The sequence below is a fragment of the Manacus vitellinus genome, unplaced genomic scaffold (genome assembly GCF_001715985.3).
Source record: "Manacus vitellinus isolate BGI_N305 unplaced genomic scaffold, ASM171598v3 scaffold_11_pilon, whole genome shotgun sequence".
Taxonomy (NCBI): Eukaryota; Metazoa; Chordata; class Aves; order Passeriformes; family Pipridae; genus Manacus; species Manacus vitellinus.
Genome location: NW_021938895.1, coordinates 17,582,211 through 17,604,566, shown reverse-complemented (window position 1 = coordinate 17,604,566; position 22,356 = coordinate 17,582,211). Strand labels below are relative to the sequence as shown.

Here is a 22,356-nt window from a genome sequence, read left to right as displayed (position 1 = left end):
TTAGTTATTTCCCTCTTAGGAACATCACTGTTGCTGTCACTACAATAATTTCTTACTTCCAGTTGTCACTAGTAAGCAAGAGTTGCAAACTCACCATCCACCAACCCGTTGGCTGAAAATTAAAATCCAAGAGGAGCATGAAGAAATGAAAAAGTTGTCAAAATGCCTCCTAATTCCTCCCAAACCAAACAAGTATTCACCTGAGGCCAACAGTACTGACTCAAACCAAATGCTGTTTTCATCTGACTGATACAATAATCAGCAAGGATAGCGGGATAATCAGGGCAAGGGATGGAGCTCTAGAGAGGGGAAAGGCAGTTTCAGAATTACACTGCTTTAATGGGCAATTTGCCAACTTTGCTTTGTAAGCATCACAGTGGGGCATCTCCCAGATGGTGGAGTTGCAAGGCAGAAATGTGGGCAGTTTGCCAACAGCACTCTTTGTTCCCCAAATTTTTGTGGGCTGAGCTTTAATATGACCTGCACCATGTTTTGTCATATGCTTACATCTCATTTCTGTTCTAGTATCAGTTGTGTCGTGCAGGTAGGGTTAAACACTGAAGTGCTCAGGTCTGGGCTGCCCCAAATGTAGCAGAGCGCCAAGTTTACTTTGTTTGAATGCTTGGGCTATTGTCTTCAGTCTGAATTAATAAGAACATATTTCAGTTCTAGCCTTTAGAATGTGAATCGAAATATTTTGAACAAAAGTGTTATGGAGTGAACTAATTTAGCAAACCCCATTTTATTTCTTATACAATTCAGCTCAACATTGTTAAAAAGACTAATCTCCTCACATCTGATGGAATTTTCCATGTAAAAATTGGGCCATGCCAATTAAATACTTCCCAGGGTTAGAAGCCTATCATGTTTCATTATTATATTTAACGCAAGGAGACTGCAGGACTACAAATGGGGAGTAAATGGTCTGCTTACCTTCCTTTCAGGTGATTCTATTATTTTCCATTCATTGAGTTTCAACTGGTGCAGTTCATCAAACTTCATGCTGACGTCTTCAATTGAGAGCTGCAGTAAGTCCCAGAAACCTGCTAGGTCCTGGGAAGTTGGTCTCGGCATGGCACTCGGGTCCTGTCAGGAGCAAAGGAGAGAATATGAATAGAACAGGAGGCTTTACAGAGTGTGCATTGAGGCAGGAAAGGCATCGTGCCAGATTACATTTCTGCAGCGCTGCTCAGTGCTAAGGCCTTTTGCACTTTACAGCTGGGAGCTGTGACTGGAAAGTTGTGCCTCCTACACAACCCAAAGATGAATGAGCTGGATGTCACATGCAAGCCTTCTTGAATTTGTGGCATGGGAAGTTCCTTACACCATATGCTGTGCTGACCTGCATTTCTAAAACGGAACAAACTGACAGCCTCTGCCTGCTGATTATTAAAGGGAAGGGGAACGTGGTTTGTATTCCAGGCAGCTTGAAGTCTTTCTGTTTAAAAATTGCATTCACGATAGCTGATTAGAAGACAAAACGATATCACAAAGACTTGTCAGCTTATGCTGAACTCAATGTTTACATTGGCTTGCATTTTCAAATGTATACATGAGGTATGAAATTTTGATGGGGATAGTAGGATTTTGTTCTCCAGGGAGCTGAATCACACAAAGGAACTGGGAAGGCATTGCCACCAGGTACTGCAATTAAGCGGCTCTGTGTGCACAAGACTTAATGGAGCAAACACTGGTCATAACAATTAGCAAGATGACCCTCTATTTGATTAATTAGCTGCTGCTGCTGGATAAAAATTGCAATACAAGGTGGTATGCAGACTTTTAACCCTGTGCTTTCTGAGCATTGGTACTAGAAGATAGCTTTGTTGGTTTAATGACATAGGGTTTACTTGGTAAATATGTCTGTGAAGGTAGAGGAGAGATGCCCTTTTCCTTCCAGAGCAGGAAGAAGCCATTAAGATGGTCTAAAGAATGGAGCTGAAGAGACGGAATCAAAACCAGGCCAAGGGGACTCTGGATCTCCCCATTCCTGGGAAAAAGCTGTAATGACTAGTTTACTGTGTTAGTATCACTGCTGTTATTGCTGATGCAAGGCTCTGTGCCCCACCTTTTACAAATCTAGTGGAGACAGGCATTTTAGATATTAAATACAACATGTAGTGTTACCCATACCTAGATGTCTTTTGGAATCTGGGCAAAGAACAACTTAGAAGTCTTCTTCACTAGAAGAAAGTCTCCTTTTCATAGGCAGCTTCAGGGATTTAACAGAACTGGCCATATAGATTATACCAGACTTCTGGGAAAGGTTGCAACTCCAGATAAGTGTTTACTGAAAACTACTTCATTGGGTAGATCCCAATTTACTAAAAAATGGTTTAAAATTTATGTCAGTGGTGTTAGTTACTCTACAGAGGTCAATATCTCAGGCTTTAAGAACCAACTCTTTGTGTGAAATTTGTCAGGATGGTCCCACATCAGGATATCTTATCTTGCAATCTGTTCTCTCCAGCCTGGTCTCCTCAGTCCCTCTTCCCCGTTTCCTACAAACAGCCAGAAAATGATGACACCCATTGCAAGGCCACTGCCTTCTGAATCAAAGCTATTTGCTGTTCTGTACCTTTGTGCTCCCCACTCTGCTCATGGTATTTGCTAAGACCAGGCCTCCAGCGTGGCTTTTGCAGAGGGCTGTGCCATGTGTAGTCTGGACACAAGAGGGCTGCCTCCTGCTTCATACAGATCCACAGTTCACAAATAAATGCTGGCACAAATGAATACTATTACAGCTAACTAAGTTTTGAAAAGATTGGCTTAAACCTGCTTCTTCTCAGAAGCTGCTCATTAATTTGTATTGTACTTGGAATTCAGCTTTGCAGCCTTCCTTCTAAATGAAGCCTAAACCAAGCAACCAGTACCTAGCTGGTGCTTGAGCTGCTCTGTTTTTGTCTGCAACCATGACATACTGAGCAAGGATCTCACTAGGTGAGCAGGATCTATGCTGACAAGAGAGTATGCAGGAGGACACTTCAAGGTAAAAAAACTGGGAGTTACAAGAACTAATGTGAATAATCTAGAAGGGAGTAGTTATTAATCAGTAATAGGTTTTTTTCCAAGTAGTGGGAACAGTATACATGTAGCAGATAGCCAGCCAGATTTGTAAATAAAACTTCATCGAAGCTTAAATTTTTGTAAATTTACCTTAAATTAGGGTCTTTGATAAGAGGTCTTAACCCAGAGTGTAATCAAATGTGCCCCTTAAAGTTCCCATGAGCCTTTAGAAAAGTCCACAGGAGATAGGTGAGTTTCCTGGTTAAATTTCAGTTTGAGTAAGTATATTTCTCTTCTTAAACCGTTGCTGCCTTTTGAATTGGCAGAATTAAATGCTGTTGTTCTTTGTCCTACATTTATGCTTATAGATGCTGAACACTGTCATAGGAACCGCTGTGTGGCAGCCCTGTACGTGTTGGATGTTTTCAAGAAAAGGAACTCACTGGCTGGCAACATTCCCGTGGGGCACCGCAATGCTGCCTTAGGAGCATATGGAAAGCCTGCTGTGGGTATACACTAAGTGACTATTTAGCAACAAACTCTATCATTAGGAATAGGAAGAAAAGCCTCCAAATATGAATGACCTAAAGTCCACTCTTGCAGTTGCTGTTTTCTTCAGAGCCCATTACTGGTTTAATGAAACTGAAGAATATTCAGAGTCTAAATCTCCAGAGTGGGATAAAGTTGCTGTTATGGAGTTCAAAGGTTTATTATCCAAATAAGAAAGAGAGACGTAAAATCTTGCCAGCTTTCTGGTCATGCTGTCTGCAAAGCTGTAGATTTCTCCTTTGCAGTAATGAATTGTTCTCACTTCCAAATAGCTGACAGCCGTGCTGAGCAGGAATTGCATTTGCTATCACAGTAATGCTCTCAGCACAAGTGCTGGGCCCACTTGAAGATAAATGAAGTGGAGTGGAGGTTAGGCTCTCCAAATCTTAGTTTGCATAGCTTAATCAGGTAATGGAGGGCATTTTTAAATTTGCAGTGAGAAACTTTTAGACAGTGATGATTCCTTCCTTTTTATATGAAACAAATTACTAGATAGAGAGCACACGATGTATTTGATAATACAGACGTGGTCATCTGCTTGCCTGACTTTGTATGTTTCCTCTGTCATTCTGTAACAGCTATTAAAATTCTTGTTTTGACAGTGTCTTTGAAGTACATAATTGGATTCTTTCCTAATGAGGACCATATATCTTATTATTTTCTATCAGAAGGTATGACTTTTTGGCATGACTTTTTCAGTAATATTTGATTTCAGTTTCAGGAATTCTGAATGTTTAACTTTATGGATGGAAAGTAGCAAGTAGGTCTTTGCAGAATGGATGTTCTGCCTTAAAAGTTATGGGGCAAATGCCAACACTCAAATAAAAGCATCTAACTAGACGTATAGGTCATGTCTGCTGTCATGCACGCAATAGAATTCTGCTCTTTCAATATATGAGGTGTGGGGACAGTCAAAAGGAGAAAGTTACACTTGATATTTGAGTGTTCTCAAAGAAAGGTGTTCTACCACCAACTGTAGCTAGAAGAATTACGTTCTTCTATTGATTAGTATCATCTTGCCGCAATGTTTGTATCACTGATGGCTGCTGTCATATTAATGAAGATAACATTTAGAATTGAATTAGTCTCTAATGAACTTCAAGAACAATAGCAGTAACTCTCATAAGTAATATACTGCATCTGTTCCTTTAGCCCTAGGACATCTTATATATAATTGGCAATGCAAATTATGCAACCCAATTTTATGAACATTATGTATATCTCATTTCCAAGATCAGTCCTGTTTTCAGGTAGGTAGAAGGCTGGATCATGTATTCTACACTATTCTATTTTACTATTCTCCACTTACTGTAATGTGAAAATTTTCCCCTTTCTTACCTGAAATATCGTTGCTATATTAGGGTATTACAAAAATAAGCCATAATATTATGTCTCGGAAAACTTGCATTAGTTCCCTTTTCATTTTCTTTTCTTTAATAAAGATAGCAAAAAGAGAAAAGACAAAATCTAATCAGACTGAAATTACTGGAATTTCATATTTGCTTTGAAAAAAAATGTACTAGCACCATACTTAAGGATAAAGTTTAAAGAAGGGGAGCAATAAGACAAAACGTGGGACATGAAAATAACATTTCAGAATGCTACTGTTGTTGTTTGTGAAGTAAAAATAATAAATTCTAAAATTCTGTGGACAAATAACCTTAAACTCTGGAAGAACAGCCAGGCATAGTGACTTACCAGATTTTGCTGACAAAGCCAATAAAATTGCTGGAATTTCTGAGACATGAGGAGCTGAGCACTTCCAACAGCACTTCGGATCTTACCTAGAACTAAACACACAGACAGATTATTACCAATAAATGGGTTTTGGCAGTAAATGCCTAATCCAGCTCAAAAATATGTCGCTGAAATTCCTGTTTATTTTATAAGGGAAATAAATATTTGGGTTTGTTGCTTGTGATTATACACATAAAATATTTTTTAAAAAGACTGAGATATAAGAAAGCTGAGTGGCACCTTGATGTCAAAGGGAGCTTTACATGTACCTTACATAATATCCTCTGGTTCTGCAATCTCAAATTATTTCACTCAGTTGTGTGGATGATCCCTGGGTGAACTCTCTTTATCCTGTCTGTTCTGAAGTTAATACATTAAACTGTAATATAACATACTCCTACCATAAGGATGAGATCCTCAGAGGAATTACATCTCTGAGACATGTCTTGTTTAACCCATTAGGAGTTACAGGTTGTCTACCAAGGAAAATACACAAAGTCCTCAGCACAGGAGCTTCAGAAAAAGTGGGACACAAGATGATACTCCAGGACTTTGCTGAATCAGGATCAACCCCCATGGATATGTTGGTATTTCCCCACTGTCCATTTACAGTGTGCATAAGCACTGGGGAAAGGGACCAAACTCATTTTATTTGACTTTGTTTCCAAGAGTCATCTGTCTAAATTAAAATTTCTGAATACTCTATAATCAGTGATCTGAGCTCGTCAGCTTAGCCATGTTAGGCACTTATTTTTAGATGAGCTGAATTTCTTCCTGGAGATGCCTCTGTCTTTCTATTGACTGTAGTGCCTAGGGGTACTGGCTTATTCCTAAGAAACTAAATCCTCCTGACTCCCACAGTTGCTGGGATATATACTATACTTCGGTAGGTAGCACCATGCTTTCCTACACCTCCTTTCTACATATCCTTTCCTACACCTCCTTTCTACATATCCTTTCCTACACCTCCTTTCTACATATCCTTTCCTACACCTCCTTTCTACATATCCTTTCCTACACTTCCTTTCCTCCACATCCATCTCTGTGATGAAAATGTAACACTTCAAAAAGCATTTTAAACTGTGGTCTCAATGGAAGGCTGATTTTAACTGGAGAATTTCCAAATCTTTTTGTTAAAGATATAGAGAGGTGAAGTTAGGGTAGACAGCAATTATTTTGACGTATTTTACTTATATTTGGGGAAACCAAACTGATAATTCAAACAGAATGGAGAGGGGGGAATGAAGACACAATAGTACAGCAGAACTGATCTGCAGCCCATGATAAAGGAAACATTAAACTCCAGTAGGGCTTAACATTTTGTTGTTATTTAGAATAAGTACAGGACGGCATGTGAAACCAGGATCTTGGTAGTAGATTTTACATTTTAATACTGCTTTCTCTAGACCAGTGAAACATCTGCTCACCCACAAGTAGCAGCAAGAGACAATTTGAAAGTTTTGGGCTCCAGTTATAAACTCAGTAACTTTCAAAGCATGTGTTAATGTGTAGAGCTGTTGTTCTCAAAATCTATTCCATTTTCTGTTGGATTAACAGTACAACTGTGCCACAATACTAAACTAAACAGCAATATACAGAATTCATCAGTCCTGTGTGACATCCATTATGAAAGGGTGAAGTGGTTCAGGGCTTCATGAGTAATTCACTGGGGTTTGTTTTTGTTTTGTCAGCCAAATGAAATAAAGCATTTTAATTGGTTTGGGTTTTTCGATCACCAAACCCCTCACTTTCCTCTAATGCATTATTGGCATACAGAAAAAATGTTTTGAGTGTTAAAACCTGGACAAACATACAAAAAACTAAATAAAAAAGTAATATTTCATTTAATCTGAAATAAATTGCTTTAATTTGGTTCCCAGCACTTTTAATAAAGGTGATGAGTTCTGTGACAAACATCCTGTATCCTCCTTTTTTCTCTTGGCGCTCTGTAGCTCAGGGCATTAGACAAACTCCCAGTATGGGGCCAGAGTTCCTTCTTTTCCAGGATGAGGAATTGTGCTGTAGCAGGTCCCTGACATTGCCTATTTCATGCTATGTTCAGCTGTTCACTGGGCAGAAAGAAAGTAAGATGATTCCATAGGCTGATGGTTGTGCTTATCAGTGAATACAGTTCAGCTTTAGTTTCTCTGCTGAATTTTATAGTTCATAGCTCAAATAGCTATGAACTCTACTCACATAGCCTGAGTAAGAGGTATTGGTTGTAGACCTACTGTAAAAAGTAGATCCTGACATAATCTATATATGTCTGATATTTTCTAGTGAATCTCAAAGTTACCCCAACCCCCATATTAAATAAGCATTTATTTTATCTTCATTACCATGAAAGATCATGTCAACAAGCAGTAGTGATTTATAGCCCAGTGCAGAATTTTTGTGTGATACAAATCTGGCAGGGATGTAAGACTGGGCTAGTTGCATGTGTCACTGAGTCACAGTGCTGAATACACATGTATAATTACAGCCCCAGCATTTACTAAAGATCTAACTCTATTTCCATTTTAATAAGTAAATCAGACGTAATAAAACATAGAGGTTAGAATCCCTAATATTCATGCTACTCTACTTTGCTTTAATTAAATTAAAGTATTAAAACACTTCAACTCATAATCTTTAGCACAATATTAATAGACATCCAAAGCCTTGTTATTAATTTCATGCATTGGGGAATTATTCTGATGAGTGCAGATTGATTATCTCCATGAAAGAATGATGAATGTTAGAGACTGGAGAGATTGAGATGTTTGGTGGTGCCTAGAAGATTTTTCTTGTAAATAAATGATGATAAAATCTACCAACACGCATAAATAGATACAATTTTTATATCATCCATATACCTACCACCATTAAGATAATATTATATTTGCCCAAATATCAGGAAAGAGTCACTCAACCTTCATTCTGCTCCCTGCCTGTATGAAGCACTCCATTTCTGCTATATGGTCCTGTATGACTTCTGCTCTGAACGTACACAAAATGCTGGCCGGGACTTCAATAAAAACAGACTCAGGATTTACATCTTGGTTAGAGATTGTGTAAATTGCACAATTAATACAATAGTGTCTTATCCCTTGAAGTAATCATGTTACAAAATTGCTAGTATTATATATGTGTGGAATTGCTTGAGAAATTCTACAAAATCTTGTAATCAAAAATTATTTCATATCACAAAGGTAAAGGGGGTAGATGTCTATATTGATGAAACCGATTATAATCTGATTTTGTAACTCTACTTTTGACAGGTTAAAAACTTTGCTCAGTTGTGCCACTGCTATACTGGCAGTGAGAAACTAGTAACAATCAATCTGCTTCTGGCATTCGTTACTGTTTATTTAAATGACGTGTTTTAATTTAAATTTTCATTCCATTTTTCCCCCTCTACCTGTAAATAAATTGCTCCACAAACAACCTAAGAAAATATGCCTAGAAAAAAAAATTGGAACTGGCAGTTAGTTCATCCTCCTGACTCAAAGTAGGGCATGACATTTGTCTAATCTTTAAACCTAACTTAGTAATCTTTAGAAATATCTTTTTCACTATCAACAGAGCATGTCAGCACAAAAAAAATATATAATGTTCAGATGGCATTTTAGGACAACACAACCTCCAGCTGGCAGTGCTCTGGATGTTAGTTATGACAATGAAATCCCTGTGCACCAAGTGGGACTTGCTGCAAATTTGCTATTTACTTCAACAAAGCTGAGTTCACAGATGAGAAAATTTCAGCAGAACAATAGAAATTATAGGAGGAATTCTTGGATTCCACACTATAGGACTTTACAGACTGTTTCGGGACAATTAAGACATTCTTTAGTCATTCACAACACTGCAAATGTAAATTTCAGCAGTTCCTGAAGGATAGGTTTGTGAAAAGCATTAGAAAATTATGTCAGTAATTTCTCTTTGACTAAAGGATAACCCATATTTGGTCAAACACCTAAGAAAGCTTTCGTGGATAATTAATTGATGAATATACTAAAATAAATTGGTTGTGAGGGTTTTTTTGTTGGTTTTTATTTCCCCCTCTCCTCCCCCCTCCCCAAATTATGAGAGATTTAACTCTGTATTTTCTTTTACTATTCAGCCTTATTAAGTAAAGCCTTTGTAGTACTGTGGAAATATCAGCCAGAGGATTAGCAAGGAAAAATCCAGCATCCATTCATGGAATGAAGGGGAAGGGGAGAGAAGGGTGATACTTTGCTCTCTCACTCTCCCTAATATCTTTATTTGTTTCCCTGTTAGAGATCACTTTACCATGTAGCTATGCCAGCAGAGCTCCCAACCATGGTGCAGAAGATACCAGCAAAACAACTTTTCTGCTGGCATAGTCTATACTGTAGTTAATTTTTGAGCCTATATTAGTGTTTTTATGTGAGAGTAAACTGTGCAGCTGTTCTCCATAATGAAGTATTTCAGAGTTCAAGCACTAAGTGGCACTAAGAAGCCCAGGAAGTTATCTTCCCTCTGCCAGACCTTGCCCACGAGCTGTGGGCAGGGACTGTGGCTCCCCCCTGGCTGGCCTGCTCTCCCCCTCCCTGAGCTGCTCTCCCCCTCCCTGAGCTGCTCTCCCTGCTGCCATCACCAGAGGCAGAGTCCTGACCTTCTTGGTCTTCAAGAGCTTTGTGACAGTTGAGTGTTTTTCTTGTCATCACCTACACACCAGTAATAGCCAAACACAATTTTCACGGTGTAAAACTGAAACTCCAGTCAGCACCCATGAGAAACACATCTCTGCTTGCAGGCACCCTGCTAGTGCAAATGATCAGATGACTAACCCTGGGAACAGTTACAGCCACATATCTATCTATATTTATCTATAGATCTACATCTGTATCTCTATTTATCTATCTACCTATCTATCTATCTATGATATATTAAACACTTAGAACACAAATAATTGCCTCCACAAACAATATATGAACTTTGCAGAGACTTCAAAATATAACTCATGGCAACTGACCAAACAAAAAAATTCTGTGAAAAGAAAGAGAGAGAAGTTATTTTTGCTCCAATGATTATTTTCTCTTTTTCTAAGACCTGATGAGTGAAGTTCTTAAAACAGCATTATAAGACAAAAGCTACAGTGAAAGAACAAATCAATACAGCAATCAGACAGCTCTCGGTGATCTCGGAACTATTGTGTTAAAGCCAAAAATGAAATTGTTTTCTAAAATGCAGTTCTATTTTAACTCTTCCCGTGTTTAAAATGAAATAGAAGTGGTATCATAAGGACAGCCTTCTCCCATGAGATGCAAAGCTATATTTGGTCTTCAGGTACAATTAATACACCCAGGCTAAAAAGAAATTATTCAGCATTAAGAATGACAGTTTGAATGTGCAAACCTTGCTGTGAAGTGTTTTGGGAATAGTAGCTCCTGCTGGAAGATATTTATTTGCTTTCGACTTGGCCATTTTTGTGTATTTTCTTCAAGGAACTGACAAACATTTAAAAAAATCAGATCTATTTCATGCTGGGATATCATTAAACTTAAGTTCTTGTGGATATATACCTTATAAGCTCCGTAGCTCAAACTGGGGATAAAAAATGTGCTAAAGACTCAACAGAAAAAAAATTATTCACACTGAATTTTTAAAATGCTGTGAAGCTCATTCTCTTGGTGAAATTAATTCTTTGAAAACTTCCTCTTACTTGATCTAAGCATTGCTAGGTGAAGGGATACCATTTCAAAGATAATGTAATTTGAAAATTATTTCAGGAAGGTCTCTTGAAATGAGTCACATAAAATGGAAAATTGGAACTTTGGGGTTTACTTTTGACAATCAGCTGAACACAAACTTCCATTTTGGATATGCTACATAGACCTATTCGATAATAACTTCTTTATTAGGGAGGCCAAAATGTTCCCCCAAATGCAAGTAACTAACTCATTTTTGTTAGTTTGATAAAGGGATTTTAAAGGTCCATTTCAGTTGTGTTTTATCAACTCTCTATCAGGGAATTGCTCTTTTTCTTTTTTTTCCCCTCTTTTTTCTCTTACAGATTAGAGTTCCTCTACAGATGGGGAAACAAAATCCTGATATTACATTTTGTTTTCTGACTGAAATATTCCAAGTTAAAAGGGTGTCACTAACTCCAAATATTAATAAAAATTACTGAAGTCCATTTCTTTGTACAATTTACAGAAAACTACTTCCCTGATTGCCAATTCACCATGCAACAAGGTGTTTCCGAGTATTTCTGGAATCAAAAAGTATAACTTCACATGGTGGGAAGGAGGGTGGTTCTGCACCTGAGAACAGGTGTTCAACTAAAGTCAGCTCCTCAAAGTTTTCCTCATGTAGTACACAGTTTCATATTCCAAGGAATAACACTGCTAACTGCCTCTCTGTGTCTCCCAGTGAGGAGTACTGATGGGAGTGTGTTTCCCCTGTTCATTTCATATGGCTGCAGATTTGACTAGGGCTGTGCACAATGAAGACCTTGCAGAGAGAAGAGATAGGAGAAGTCCAGCTCTTGCCTGCAGATGCCTCACTGGCATCCTAGGGAAAGAGAGGGGCTAATTGCCTGTGTGTTTCTCCCCGTTGCACTCTAAATAATTTTACTCTTTCCAAAGAGATCAAAATCTTGCTCTTTGAACTTCTGCTTCAGATCAGAAGCACTGATGTCCCTACATCAGTAACAGGTGATCTGGGAAGCAGGTGCTTAGGGATTCTTACAACACGGCATTGAAATGTCAGTATTCAGCAGTGCGAAAATTTGGAGAATTGAAAAATAAGACGTGGTAAAATGTAGTGAGAAATAACTGTTATGAAAGAAGGCTTGGAAATTCTCACATGGGCTAATCAAAAATATTTCATTATTTATACTTTGCAAACCCCTAGGAGGGTATTAAAGTCTTCACAGTATCAATGCAAGGGGAAAATTCTCAGCTCAGCTCTGCCATGATGAAAATAAGAACAGAAAGCACCAGAGGCTGAAGGAAGGAAAAACAGTCTTTCACCCCACGCCCCACCCCTCGCCAAATCCTATGTCGTCACTTGGCAGACTTGGACACAATATAGTGTAGAAATATGACTGTAAAATAAAAAAAAGATGATGTAAATGCATAGATATTATTTATTTTGAAAAGGTCAGCACAAGAAATAAAATTTGGCCTTTTAGTCACCATGCTGGCCTGTCTCAAGACTTGGGGATAGATCATAGCAAGAACTCATTGAGGGGGAAAGAAGATGACCAGGAAAGAGTACGTGGAGGGAGGGCAGGGAAAGATGCTAGTAAGAAAACTTAATATGAACTAATTTGTGATCTGAGAAAAGCTCAGCTGAGACAATAATTCAGATTGTCAGGGATTGAAATATTTATAAAACTGAGCCTGAAGAACAAGGATAATTGACCTCAAAGGGAGTCACAGGGAGTTGGCTACTGAGTGCTAGGACCACTTTGATATATTACTATCATTAGTGCTGGCTTGGATCTTGTTCCAAAATAGTCTACATTATTTTTCACTTTAACCCATCACTCCTTTCAAGGAGTCTACGGGACACGGGAGAATAATAATGATTCTTGACAAAATTATAATAAGAAAATACAACTGAAATTTCTAATAATGCATATGTCTGTGTAACTGCAGAAGTGCTTTAACTATTGTTCTTGCCTACTGCTTTCTGTTCTTCCAACAGGCTGAAGTGCCTGTAAAGGAATAGAAACATTTTTAAAATGGCTATTCATTAATAAGAGTTAAAATTGCAGGTTTCAGGAAAAGGGTGAACCAATGTTCCCATAGGACCACCCTGCCTGCTCTGGCAAAGGGTCAAGCATTGGAGCCATACAAGTGAGTGTGAAGGATGTGTCAGAGTTGGAGTTATAGATGGAGCTATTGCAGCATTTGAGCTGTATCTAATACCAGACTTTGATCCTGTGCTTGACTCTAAAGTTGGGTCTTTAAATACTTCCACAAAACCTTACTCTGGGAAATGCTGTCTTGTGCAGTCAGTTGCAGGATAGTGTTATACCTTATGGTTCTGTAGAGAGTCTTTGGTCCTACAGTATGAGTAAAGGAAAACCACAGCTCACAGCTTTATCCTAACATATTTCTTATTTTAGCAGACTTCTATAAAAACATTGTTCTTACTTTCTTCAGAAAGATCATTTTCTTCTGCTTCTCTTTCCATTTCTTTGCACCATCCTTCCATTCTCTTAGTTTCAGTATGTAGTAACTTCATAAACCAAGATCCATCCCGTCGACAAGGTGACATTCGACCAGTCTCTACTGTCTCCATGGCAGGCTCCAGCCAGGGTTCTGGTGGTGGAAGGTTTGTTGTGTCAACTGGGGTCCTATAATCTTCTCTGTAACTGAACAGTCCCTGGGTCCGTACAGTTCTCACTGCACTATACTGGGTGGGTGTACTGGGCTCTGAGTGCTGCTGGAATGACGAGCCAAACTGAAGTCCCTTGTCTTCCATGGTGATGTGTCCTGGAAAACCCTCCAGTTCCAGGTCAGCCTGGACAGCTGCTGTTACACTGTTTGAGCGCTTGAATCGCCCGTGCCTTGGTGAACAGGGAAGAAAGAAAAGAGATTAAGACACATAGATAACATAGGTGATAATACAGAGGCATATCTCTGAAATAAGACAGTGAGTAGCAACGGAGAGGAAAAACAAAATGCATAGTGGCGTCATTGATCTGAGCAAGGATACAAAGGAAAATAATTCAAATTATCTCTGGAAGTAAATATTGATTTACTCTCATACTACAAAATAACATGTATCATTAGTAAATGAACTGGAAATAACTAGCAGAACTAGAACTTCCTGATAGATGTCTGTAAAGTACATATATTAAAAAAATTTCAAATGTTAAGAATTTCAGTTAGATAAAATCTGAAAATCTGCTAACCTAGGACTTTTGAGAATCCTCTAATAAAAGAAAAATAGTAGCAGCAGGTTTAAGACTGTGGGTTGGGGGTTTTTTTGGCTTATAGGGTGCCCATTAAAGGTTGATTTTCTACTCTTATATGATACCAAATAATGACATTTTAGAAAAGCTTTGTGTTAAAAAGTTAGAGAAGCAGAGATTATTTGTGAAATCTTTTCACATCTGAGCCTATTGTCTCAAATTACTTCTAGTCAATGACAGCAAAAGGCAATTAGCAACCAGATACTGTCTGACAGCTGCTGTGAAATGAGACAATGGTCTCAGTCCAGCACTTGACAAGCAGTGCCTACCAGGGATAACCTGTGGGTTAGTAGATGGGCCAGTATCTCTACAAAACTAGAGGACTGAATAAGTGTAAAAACTGATTCTAATTTAGGAAAAAGGTATCATGGATTACATCCTAACCGGTATATCTCCTTGTGTGGATGGGGAAAGCCTGGATCAGCATGAGGGGTCCTATTGAAGGAAGACTGTTCCAATATACAGCTCCTCGTATTTGTTCTGCCAATAATGAAATTATATTAAGCCACTAGTTCAATTTAATACTTTCACTTCCTTCCTTCCAATTAAAAACTGGAAATTTAGCTAAATATGAAGCAACTGCTAAGTAATCTCTACAAATTTTACCAAATGACAAGCATGCATATAAATTTGGCTTTGTGAATTATTTAGGAGCAGCACTTGCCAGACGCTTGTTATTAACTCTGTTTACAAATGTGTGTTGTGTTATAAAAGACTACAGATTTTTCTACATGCTTGAATTACCGTTTTTCATCTTCCACTTGTATTCCAACAGAGTGGTATTCCCGTAGGCCTCTGCTTTCAGTGTCTGAGTCAGTTGCTGTTTCCACCTAATTCAACACAAAAGATACATCTGCAGAGTTAGCATTGACAACTTAGCACTATTTCTACACACACTCATTCAAAATTAATTATATATTTAATCTCTTACCACTAAGAAACACCTAGCACAGTAAGATAAATGTAATAGGTATTCAGCCTGGTATCATTGCATTGGTGTGCTGTCTTATTAAAGCTTTGCACAAGTACTTCTGTTCTGCCATATAATTCCCTATTTCAAACCTAAGCAGATGCAATTACACAGTTTGGTGGAATCAGGAAGTAAGCTTGGTCTGGAAGAGCTGTTCTTAGAATGAGGAATCCACAGGACAGCCTCTTTTTATATTATTATAAACAAATCTCATTATACTTCTTGATTTACAAAATAAAATAAAATCTCAAGTAGCCCCATAAGCTTGCAAGTGATAAAAAGAAATGGTGCTATGAAATTTTATTGACAACTGTATTGGCAAATATAAAACCATTAAATGATGTAAGGGATACAGTAGAATGCCCAGTCTCACCTTCCTTAATAACATAGTCCTGAAAATGCTATATCAAGCAAGTAATTTATGCACTTTTTATAGTACTCCCATCTGAAATATGCTTACCAATATATATTCACAGTAGAATTTTCTTCATAACTGAGACCACATTGCTTTTGCAAGTTTCTGTGGGATTTTATATAACACTCACCAACACCACACCACCCCCAAGTCTTTGACACAGACAGAGTGAGTGCTGCAGTATGGAAATTATACTGAATCAAGGGACAGGCAGGGAAAAAAAAAGAACAGAATTGACCTTTCCTTTTGAATTATATTTTCATTGTTAAATAAAAAAATAATATCAGCAACCAGTTTTTCAATATGCACACTCCATGTGTGAATTCACACAAGAAAACTTTTCCTCTTGCAGCAGTCACATGCACCTCTGGAAAGAGCCTGATGGTCTTTTCAGCTATCTCTCAGCCTCACAGTCCAAATCTCACCGGGTTTCTGAAAGGATGTAGAGACAAGGAGGAAGGAGGGTGGGAAGTGAGTGTACATGTGGACTATATTTCTTGAAGAAGCCAATTGCTGGTAACTTCTCTTGCCATCTTTAAGCCATAGCTCCATGTACATTCACATGGATGGGAACACCAGACAGCAATTAGTACATGTTCGTATTTACCTGTGTGTGTCTTGGAGATGTTCATGAAAACAGCAAGTACAAAAACTCTCTAGTAAATGTTAATGGCATGCTTGAACTGTACAGTGTAGTATCAGGCACAGGTTTGCCAAAATCTCTGGCTATCACTGGGGCAACTGTCAAGGAAAGACACATCTCCCAGTAATTCAATTTATTCTGCATAAGGTCTAGGGGACAGCGCATGCTGTCATCTGTTTCCACCTTGGCAGCTGCATGGAAGCTGGCTATATTCACTTGGATGGGCAGTGCATTGAGAGAACTAAAATATCAGACTTGGTAAGAGTCTCCAGGACTTGGTGCTGTCAGTATAAAAAGAAAGATTCCTCTTGATGTTGGTAGTGAAAAAAAGCCTCAATGACAGAGGTAGCAGCTTGGAGGAAAAAAAGCATGAACAACCAACCAAAAAAACAGGCAAGTGGGTTTCCTAGTTAAGAGTCTTGGCTGCAACACAAGTGAGAACCTAAGCTGCTTGGAGGGTCACCCTCTCCTGCAAGAACATTGTTCTAAGTAGAACAGCCATAAAGTCCAGTTTCTTAGCACAAGAGGTATTTATCAGGAAAGACAACCTTATTTATAGCACAGAAGAGCCCAAAAGAGCCTTAGATAACAAGTTCAGGTCTAAGTGAGGGACTAAGCACTTCCTTATATCCTTTCAGTGATATGAGGAAAGCTGCATAAAAAACACATTCATTAGAGATGAATTAACTGGCCCAAGAATGAGATACTCATGTAGCCTGTTGAGGGGGAGCAGAGAAGCAAGTTACACTTGAAGCTTTGACTACTGTGGTGAGAGCTAAAATATACGTGGACATGTTTTGAAGAGTGAAGTCAACTTATTGTCAAAGGGAGAGGGGATGACTGAGAGGGGACCTTATCAATGTATATCAGTATTTGAAGGGAGGATGTCAGAAGGATGGAGCCAGGCTCTTCTCAGTGGTGCCAAGCAATAGGACAAGAAGCAATGGGCAAAAACTGATGCACAGGAAGTTCCACCTGAATATGAGGAAGAACTTCTTGACTGTGTAGGTGATCACACACTGGAATAGATTGGCCAGAGAGGTTGTAGAGTCTCCCTCACTGGGGATACCTCAAGAACCATCTGGATGCAATCCTGTGCAATGTGTTCTAGGATGACCCTGCTTAAGCAGGGAGGTTGGATTAGATCACCCACTGTGGACCCTGCCAACCTGACCCATTTTGTGATTCTATGATGTGGTAGTGAATAAGAGCAGATAACACAAAATGCTTAGACTGTGGCTCTTGGGTGTGACTGTATGAGCACTAGCAGAAAGATGATGTCTGAGGCAAAGAAACATTTTCTGGAGGAAGCCATTTGATGTTGAAACCATCTGGAGTGATTAAGAAGTCTAAACTGTTGCTAAGAGCTATGGGACTGGGGTTCATTCCCCAAAGCAGCCACTCAGTCTGAGTTTAAACACATAATTTAGGAATATACTGAGTTTAAACTACAAAAAATAATGCCATGAAAAGGCATGTCTTCAAATAGGGATTTCATCTCTGTAAATAAGAAGACTGGAAGATCTTGTTAATGTAGCAGACACCATGGCCTTCCAAGCCATATTGGATGCATCTTGTAACACTTGAGAAAAACCCGGAGAAGTTCCCTTGATCTCTGACAGAGTCACTATCAAGCACTTATTGGAGGAGGAGACTGTATTTCTGTTTTACAGAACAGAAAGCATTTGGCAATTTGGAAATTGACATTATAGGGATACTTAAGACTGTGATCTCAAAATCAAGATATCTTCCTATGCTTAGAAAATGCAGTGGTTATTAAACTAGATGACAGTGATACAGGAAATCTGATCTCCTGAGCATTTCCAGTCTTGGTAGTGACTAGGTGATATTAGGGGATTTCATTGCAGACTTAGGAGACATAGTCAGCTATCTGATAGAGTTGATGTCAGTACATCTGAATTGTTGTGGACCACAGTTAGGACTGTGTTGGACAGCCAGCACGGCTTCACTAAAGGCAAATCATGTTTGAAAAATTTGGTGGCCTTCTACAGCAGGGTTACAGCAGTGGTGGATGAGGGAACGGTGACTAATGTAATCTACCTGGACTGGTGGAAAACACTTGATACTGTCTCACAAAACATCTTTGTATCTCAAGTGGAAAGACATGGATTTGATGGGTGGACTCACTGAATAAGAAATTGGCTGGATGGTTGCACTCATAGGGTGTAGCTCAATGTCTGTGTGGAGAAACCAGGTGTCTGGTGGAGACCATCATGTAAGAAGTGGTGGGTGTCCCTCAGGTGTCTGTAGTGGGACTAGTATTTAACATCTTTGACAGTGATATGGACAGTGGGATTGAGTGAACCCTAGGCAAGTTTGCTGATGCCAACAAGTTGTTGGGTGCAGCTGACACGCTGGAGGGAAGGAATGCCATCCAGACAGACCTCATGAGGTTAAACAAGGCTAAGGGCAATCCTGAACATGGATACAGTATCAGTGAGTGCATTGAGAGCAGCCCTGAGGAGAAGGACTCGGGGGTATTGTTGGCTGAAAAACTGAATGTGAACTGGCAAAGTGTGCTTGCAGTTCAGAAGGTCAGTGGCATCCTGGGCTGCATCAAAAGAAGCTCTTATGAGACTCCACCTGGAGTGCTGTGCCCAGCTCTGGGGACCCCAACAGAAGGATAGTGACCTGCTGGAGCTAGTCCAGAGAAGGTCACGAAGATGGTCAGAGGGCTGGAGCACCTCTCCTATGAAGACAGGCTGAAAGAGTTGGGGCTGTTCAGCCTAGAGAAGAGATGGCACCAGGGACACCAAAGAGCGGGATTTATCAGGGCCTCCTGCTCGCTCACATGGCTCAGCATGGAAAGACAGGCATTGTGTGCCAGTTCTGACCTGAGACAAAGCCAGACAGATGAAGCCAAGCTGATATCTCCACACATGTCAGTCTTTGCTTTCAGTTCCTTCTAAAGCACTGCACTTCCTCCATAGAGCGATATCCTTAGGATGACCATTTCTACATACTGTGCTCCTTGGGACCTACTGAGTCCTAGGGGATGAGGTGGAGGCCAGATTTCTGAACACAGAAATAGATTAAGGAAGGTCAACAGTATCATACTCATGGGGCTAACATATGGCTAGTAACACTCTGGAGGTGAGAAACAGCCAATTGACAGAGAATAGACTTGTGGTTTTCACAAGGATGTCTGAGCAGCTCAGACATAGTGCTGTTGGAAACACAATGGTCTAAAGACATAAATAAGGAAAGGTCTCTATGGAGAACATCAATTTGTCCAATTGATGTTGTTGGAACAAAGCAGGCAGACCAGCAACACAATCTCTTCTTCCGCATTGCATATCGAAAGCGTATCTGTTTTTGCCAGCTACATCGTTTGGGTTAGTAGTAAACAGCTGATCTTCTTTTGAACTCTGCTTTTGATGTGTGGAGGTAGATTTACCTTTTATATTTTGGATGGGCTGGTATCTCTCCACTGATGCAACACATTGAGAAAAAAATCTTTTTCATCTATATGATTTCAAGTGCTTTCTTGCTGGCATTTCACCTAGAGATATAATCCTGAATAATTTACTCAATATGCAATTGACATCTAGAATTCAGAGGTATAAATGAAGTAATACGCTCTAAAATTTTATTCAAAACAAAATTATCAGAAAAATGATGGCCCAGGTATCAAAATAAAAATTATATTATTTACCTCTAAATATAAACCCTTGCCAAACTATCCTTCCCTCCAGCTTGCCAGAACTGACACTAACTAAATGACCTGATGATTGCCTTGATATTTTAATGCTTTCATTTTCTCACTGCACCTTGTAACAGCAGGTGAATGCCAATTTTTGTGCGTGTATGTGCGTGTGTGCAATCTAGGATTGCAAATATTGTAACAACCAACAAAATGGAAAATGGAAGCAAATGCCAACAAAAGTAAAAGCAGGAAATAAGACAATAATTTGCAGTCATAAAGAAAAAAAATGAACAAATAAATTACATTTCTGAATGACAGACATTATAAAGACTCCTGCTAGAAAACAGCAGGAATCTCTTTAATCAGATTGGCCAACCTAGATTCAAATGAGCAGAGGAGAAAAAGTAATACATGTGGTTTGATTGTGTGGCTCTTGAAACTCAAGTAAGTCTTAATAAATCTGTTGTTATTCTCCTTGATTCATTATTTTTTTAATACTTGCATGGGTTCTACAAGCCTTAATATTTGCAAATTGGCCCAATCTCAGCAAAGCTAAATAATGTGAAAAATTATATCTCTATGCGATTATGACGGAGTCTCCCACAGAAGAGGAAATAAAAAAATAGCCAGTCACTGACAAAAGCAGAAGAAATTAGTAGATCTAATACAGCACATCATCTTCCTCTCTCATTGCAAATGAAGAGCTAAAGTTCTTTAAAGATCAGCATTTTTTCCCATGAAAAATGTCTTATGGAGTTATATCCACAAGGCTTATAATATTAATATCATATGTAATGGAGCATTTTGAATTATTTCTTTTATCGATGATCCTTGTAGGTCCCTTCCAACTCAAGATATTCTATGATTCCATGATTCTATGTCTTACCTTTCACAAAGACATAACACTCCCCTCCATGTCCTTTTCTGCCAATTCAAGGAGCAGACAATACTATTAATCCTCTGTGATCAGTCACTGCTGTCTGATCCAGCTCAAAATTTGAAAACTAACTATCAGATACTGGCACTGCCTTGGTAATAAATGATCTACAAGTAAATTATACAAACACAAAATTATTTGAATAAATTCAAATCACTATTGCAAATAACTTTCTTGTTATAATCAATCTTAGTTTGTTCATAGGCACTCATTCTAGAAAAGGGTGCGTGAACTAAACTATTCCTTCAAAGCATTTACTATACTTTTTTAGCTGATAACTTTAATTATTTAAAACCAACCTTTATTTCTGTATTATAGCATTATTCTGCTCTTAAACACAAGCACTTAAACATGGACACTGTAACATAATATTGCAGTGTCTTAAAAATTCCAGTCTAAGCTTCCATACATACTGTCTCTAAGAGAGACTTGAAGTTAATATATTCAATGCATAAGAAAACAGATTTTAACCTGGTGACTTTCACTTATCTCTCATAAACATTAGTAGTAAGAGTCCTTCAGGCCACACTATCTCTCCCTCTGAGACTTCAGTGCCCTCAATGGGTTTTCACTGATGTAACCAATTTATTCTATTATTAGAATTTAACAAACAATCTCTGATGATATACAGGAAGGGAAATAATTCACCCTTCCTCTCTTGCATAGGCTTCTCAGTGATAACAAGAGTAAAAAAGGGTAGAAAACATTATATTTGACACTAGGTCAAGTACATGTAATTGTGAATTCAGATAACCATTCTTAGGTAGAGGAAAATCTCATTTGTATGCAGTGACTTCAAAGTAGGGAAAATACTGCAAATAAAACTACAGTACTCACTGCTACTGCTTTCCTTAAGTGATGGAATACTTTTATCAGACCAAAAGGGTATACTCTTTCAAAATGATTTTTAGAAATCCACTAAAATAAACCTACACTTCCATGCTTGAGAGATTTTTTTGTGCCTCACCACAGAGCTCGATTTTGCTGCTCCACTACTTCCCAACAGAACATCTGGACCACTCAAATACATGGCATGGCACAGCAAGTGCTAATTACCACAAGAATATCATACAACAGGTTTAGAAGTGGGATGCCTGTCAAACTAAAATGAGAGTGTAGCAAGAAATTAATGCACAGAGTAGAGGGTGCTCATAACTTTTTTAGTGCAATTAATGCTAAGTAGCAAATTGCTCTGAACCAATAAATATTCACTGACTTCTCCAGGCCAAGGACTTCACACACTTCTCTCACAAAAGCACGATCCAACAGTCATTTTAGGAGGACAATGAACAAAACTTACTTCTAGAACTTTGGATCATTTATGATCCAAAGACCAGTGTAATCAACGAGAATATTTCTTTTGATGGATATGCGTACACTGAAGCAGAGCACTGACAAGGATGTTATAACCTAAACAGTACAAAGAAAATGTAGATGCTCATCTGAGTACCTGTGCCATGGGGGTAAAAAATGCTTTGTGTTAAAGGGAAATTTCAG

At 38.6% G+C, this 22,356-nt stretch overlaps 1 protein-coding gene across 2 annotated transcripts in view; it reads right to left on the bottom strand.

Annotated features, from left to right (window-relative positions):
- DLGAP2 (DLG associated protein 2) overlaps window positions 1-22,356 on the bottom strand; it is a 152,624-nt gene that overhangs the window by 4,227 nt on the left and 126,041 nt on the right. For both annotated transcript variants that reach the window (XM_018088891.2, XM_008932727.3), the window contains exons 9-12: window positions 14,972-15,057; window positions 13,404-13,819; window positions 5,254-5,345; window positions 934-1,086 (exon numbers count right to left, since the gene is read on the bottom strand). In XM_018088891.2, the coding sequence (XP_017944380.1) occupies window positions 934-1,086; window positions 5,254-5,345; window positions 13,404-13,819; window positions 14,972-15,057 (747 nt within the window). The remainder of the gene's footprint in view (window positions 1-933; window positions 1,087-5,253; window positions 5,346-13,403; window positions 13,820-14,971; window positions 15,058-22,356) is intronic.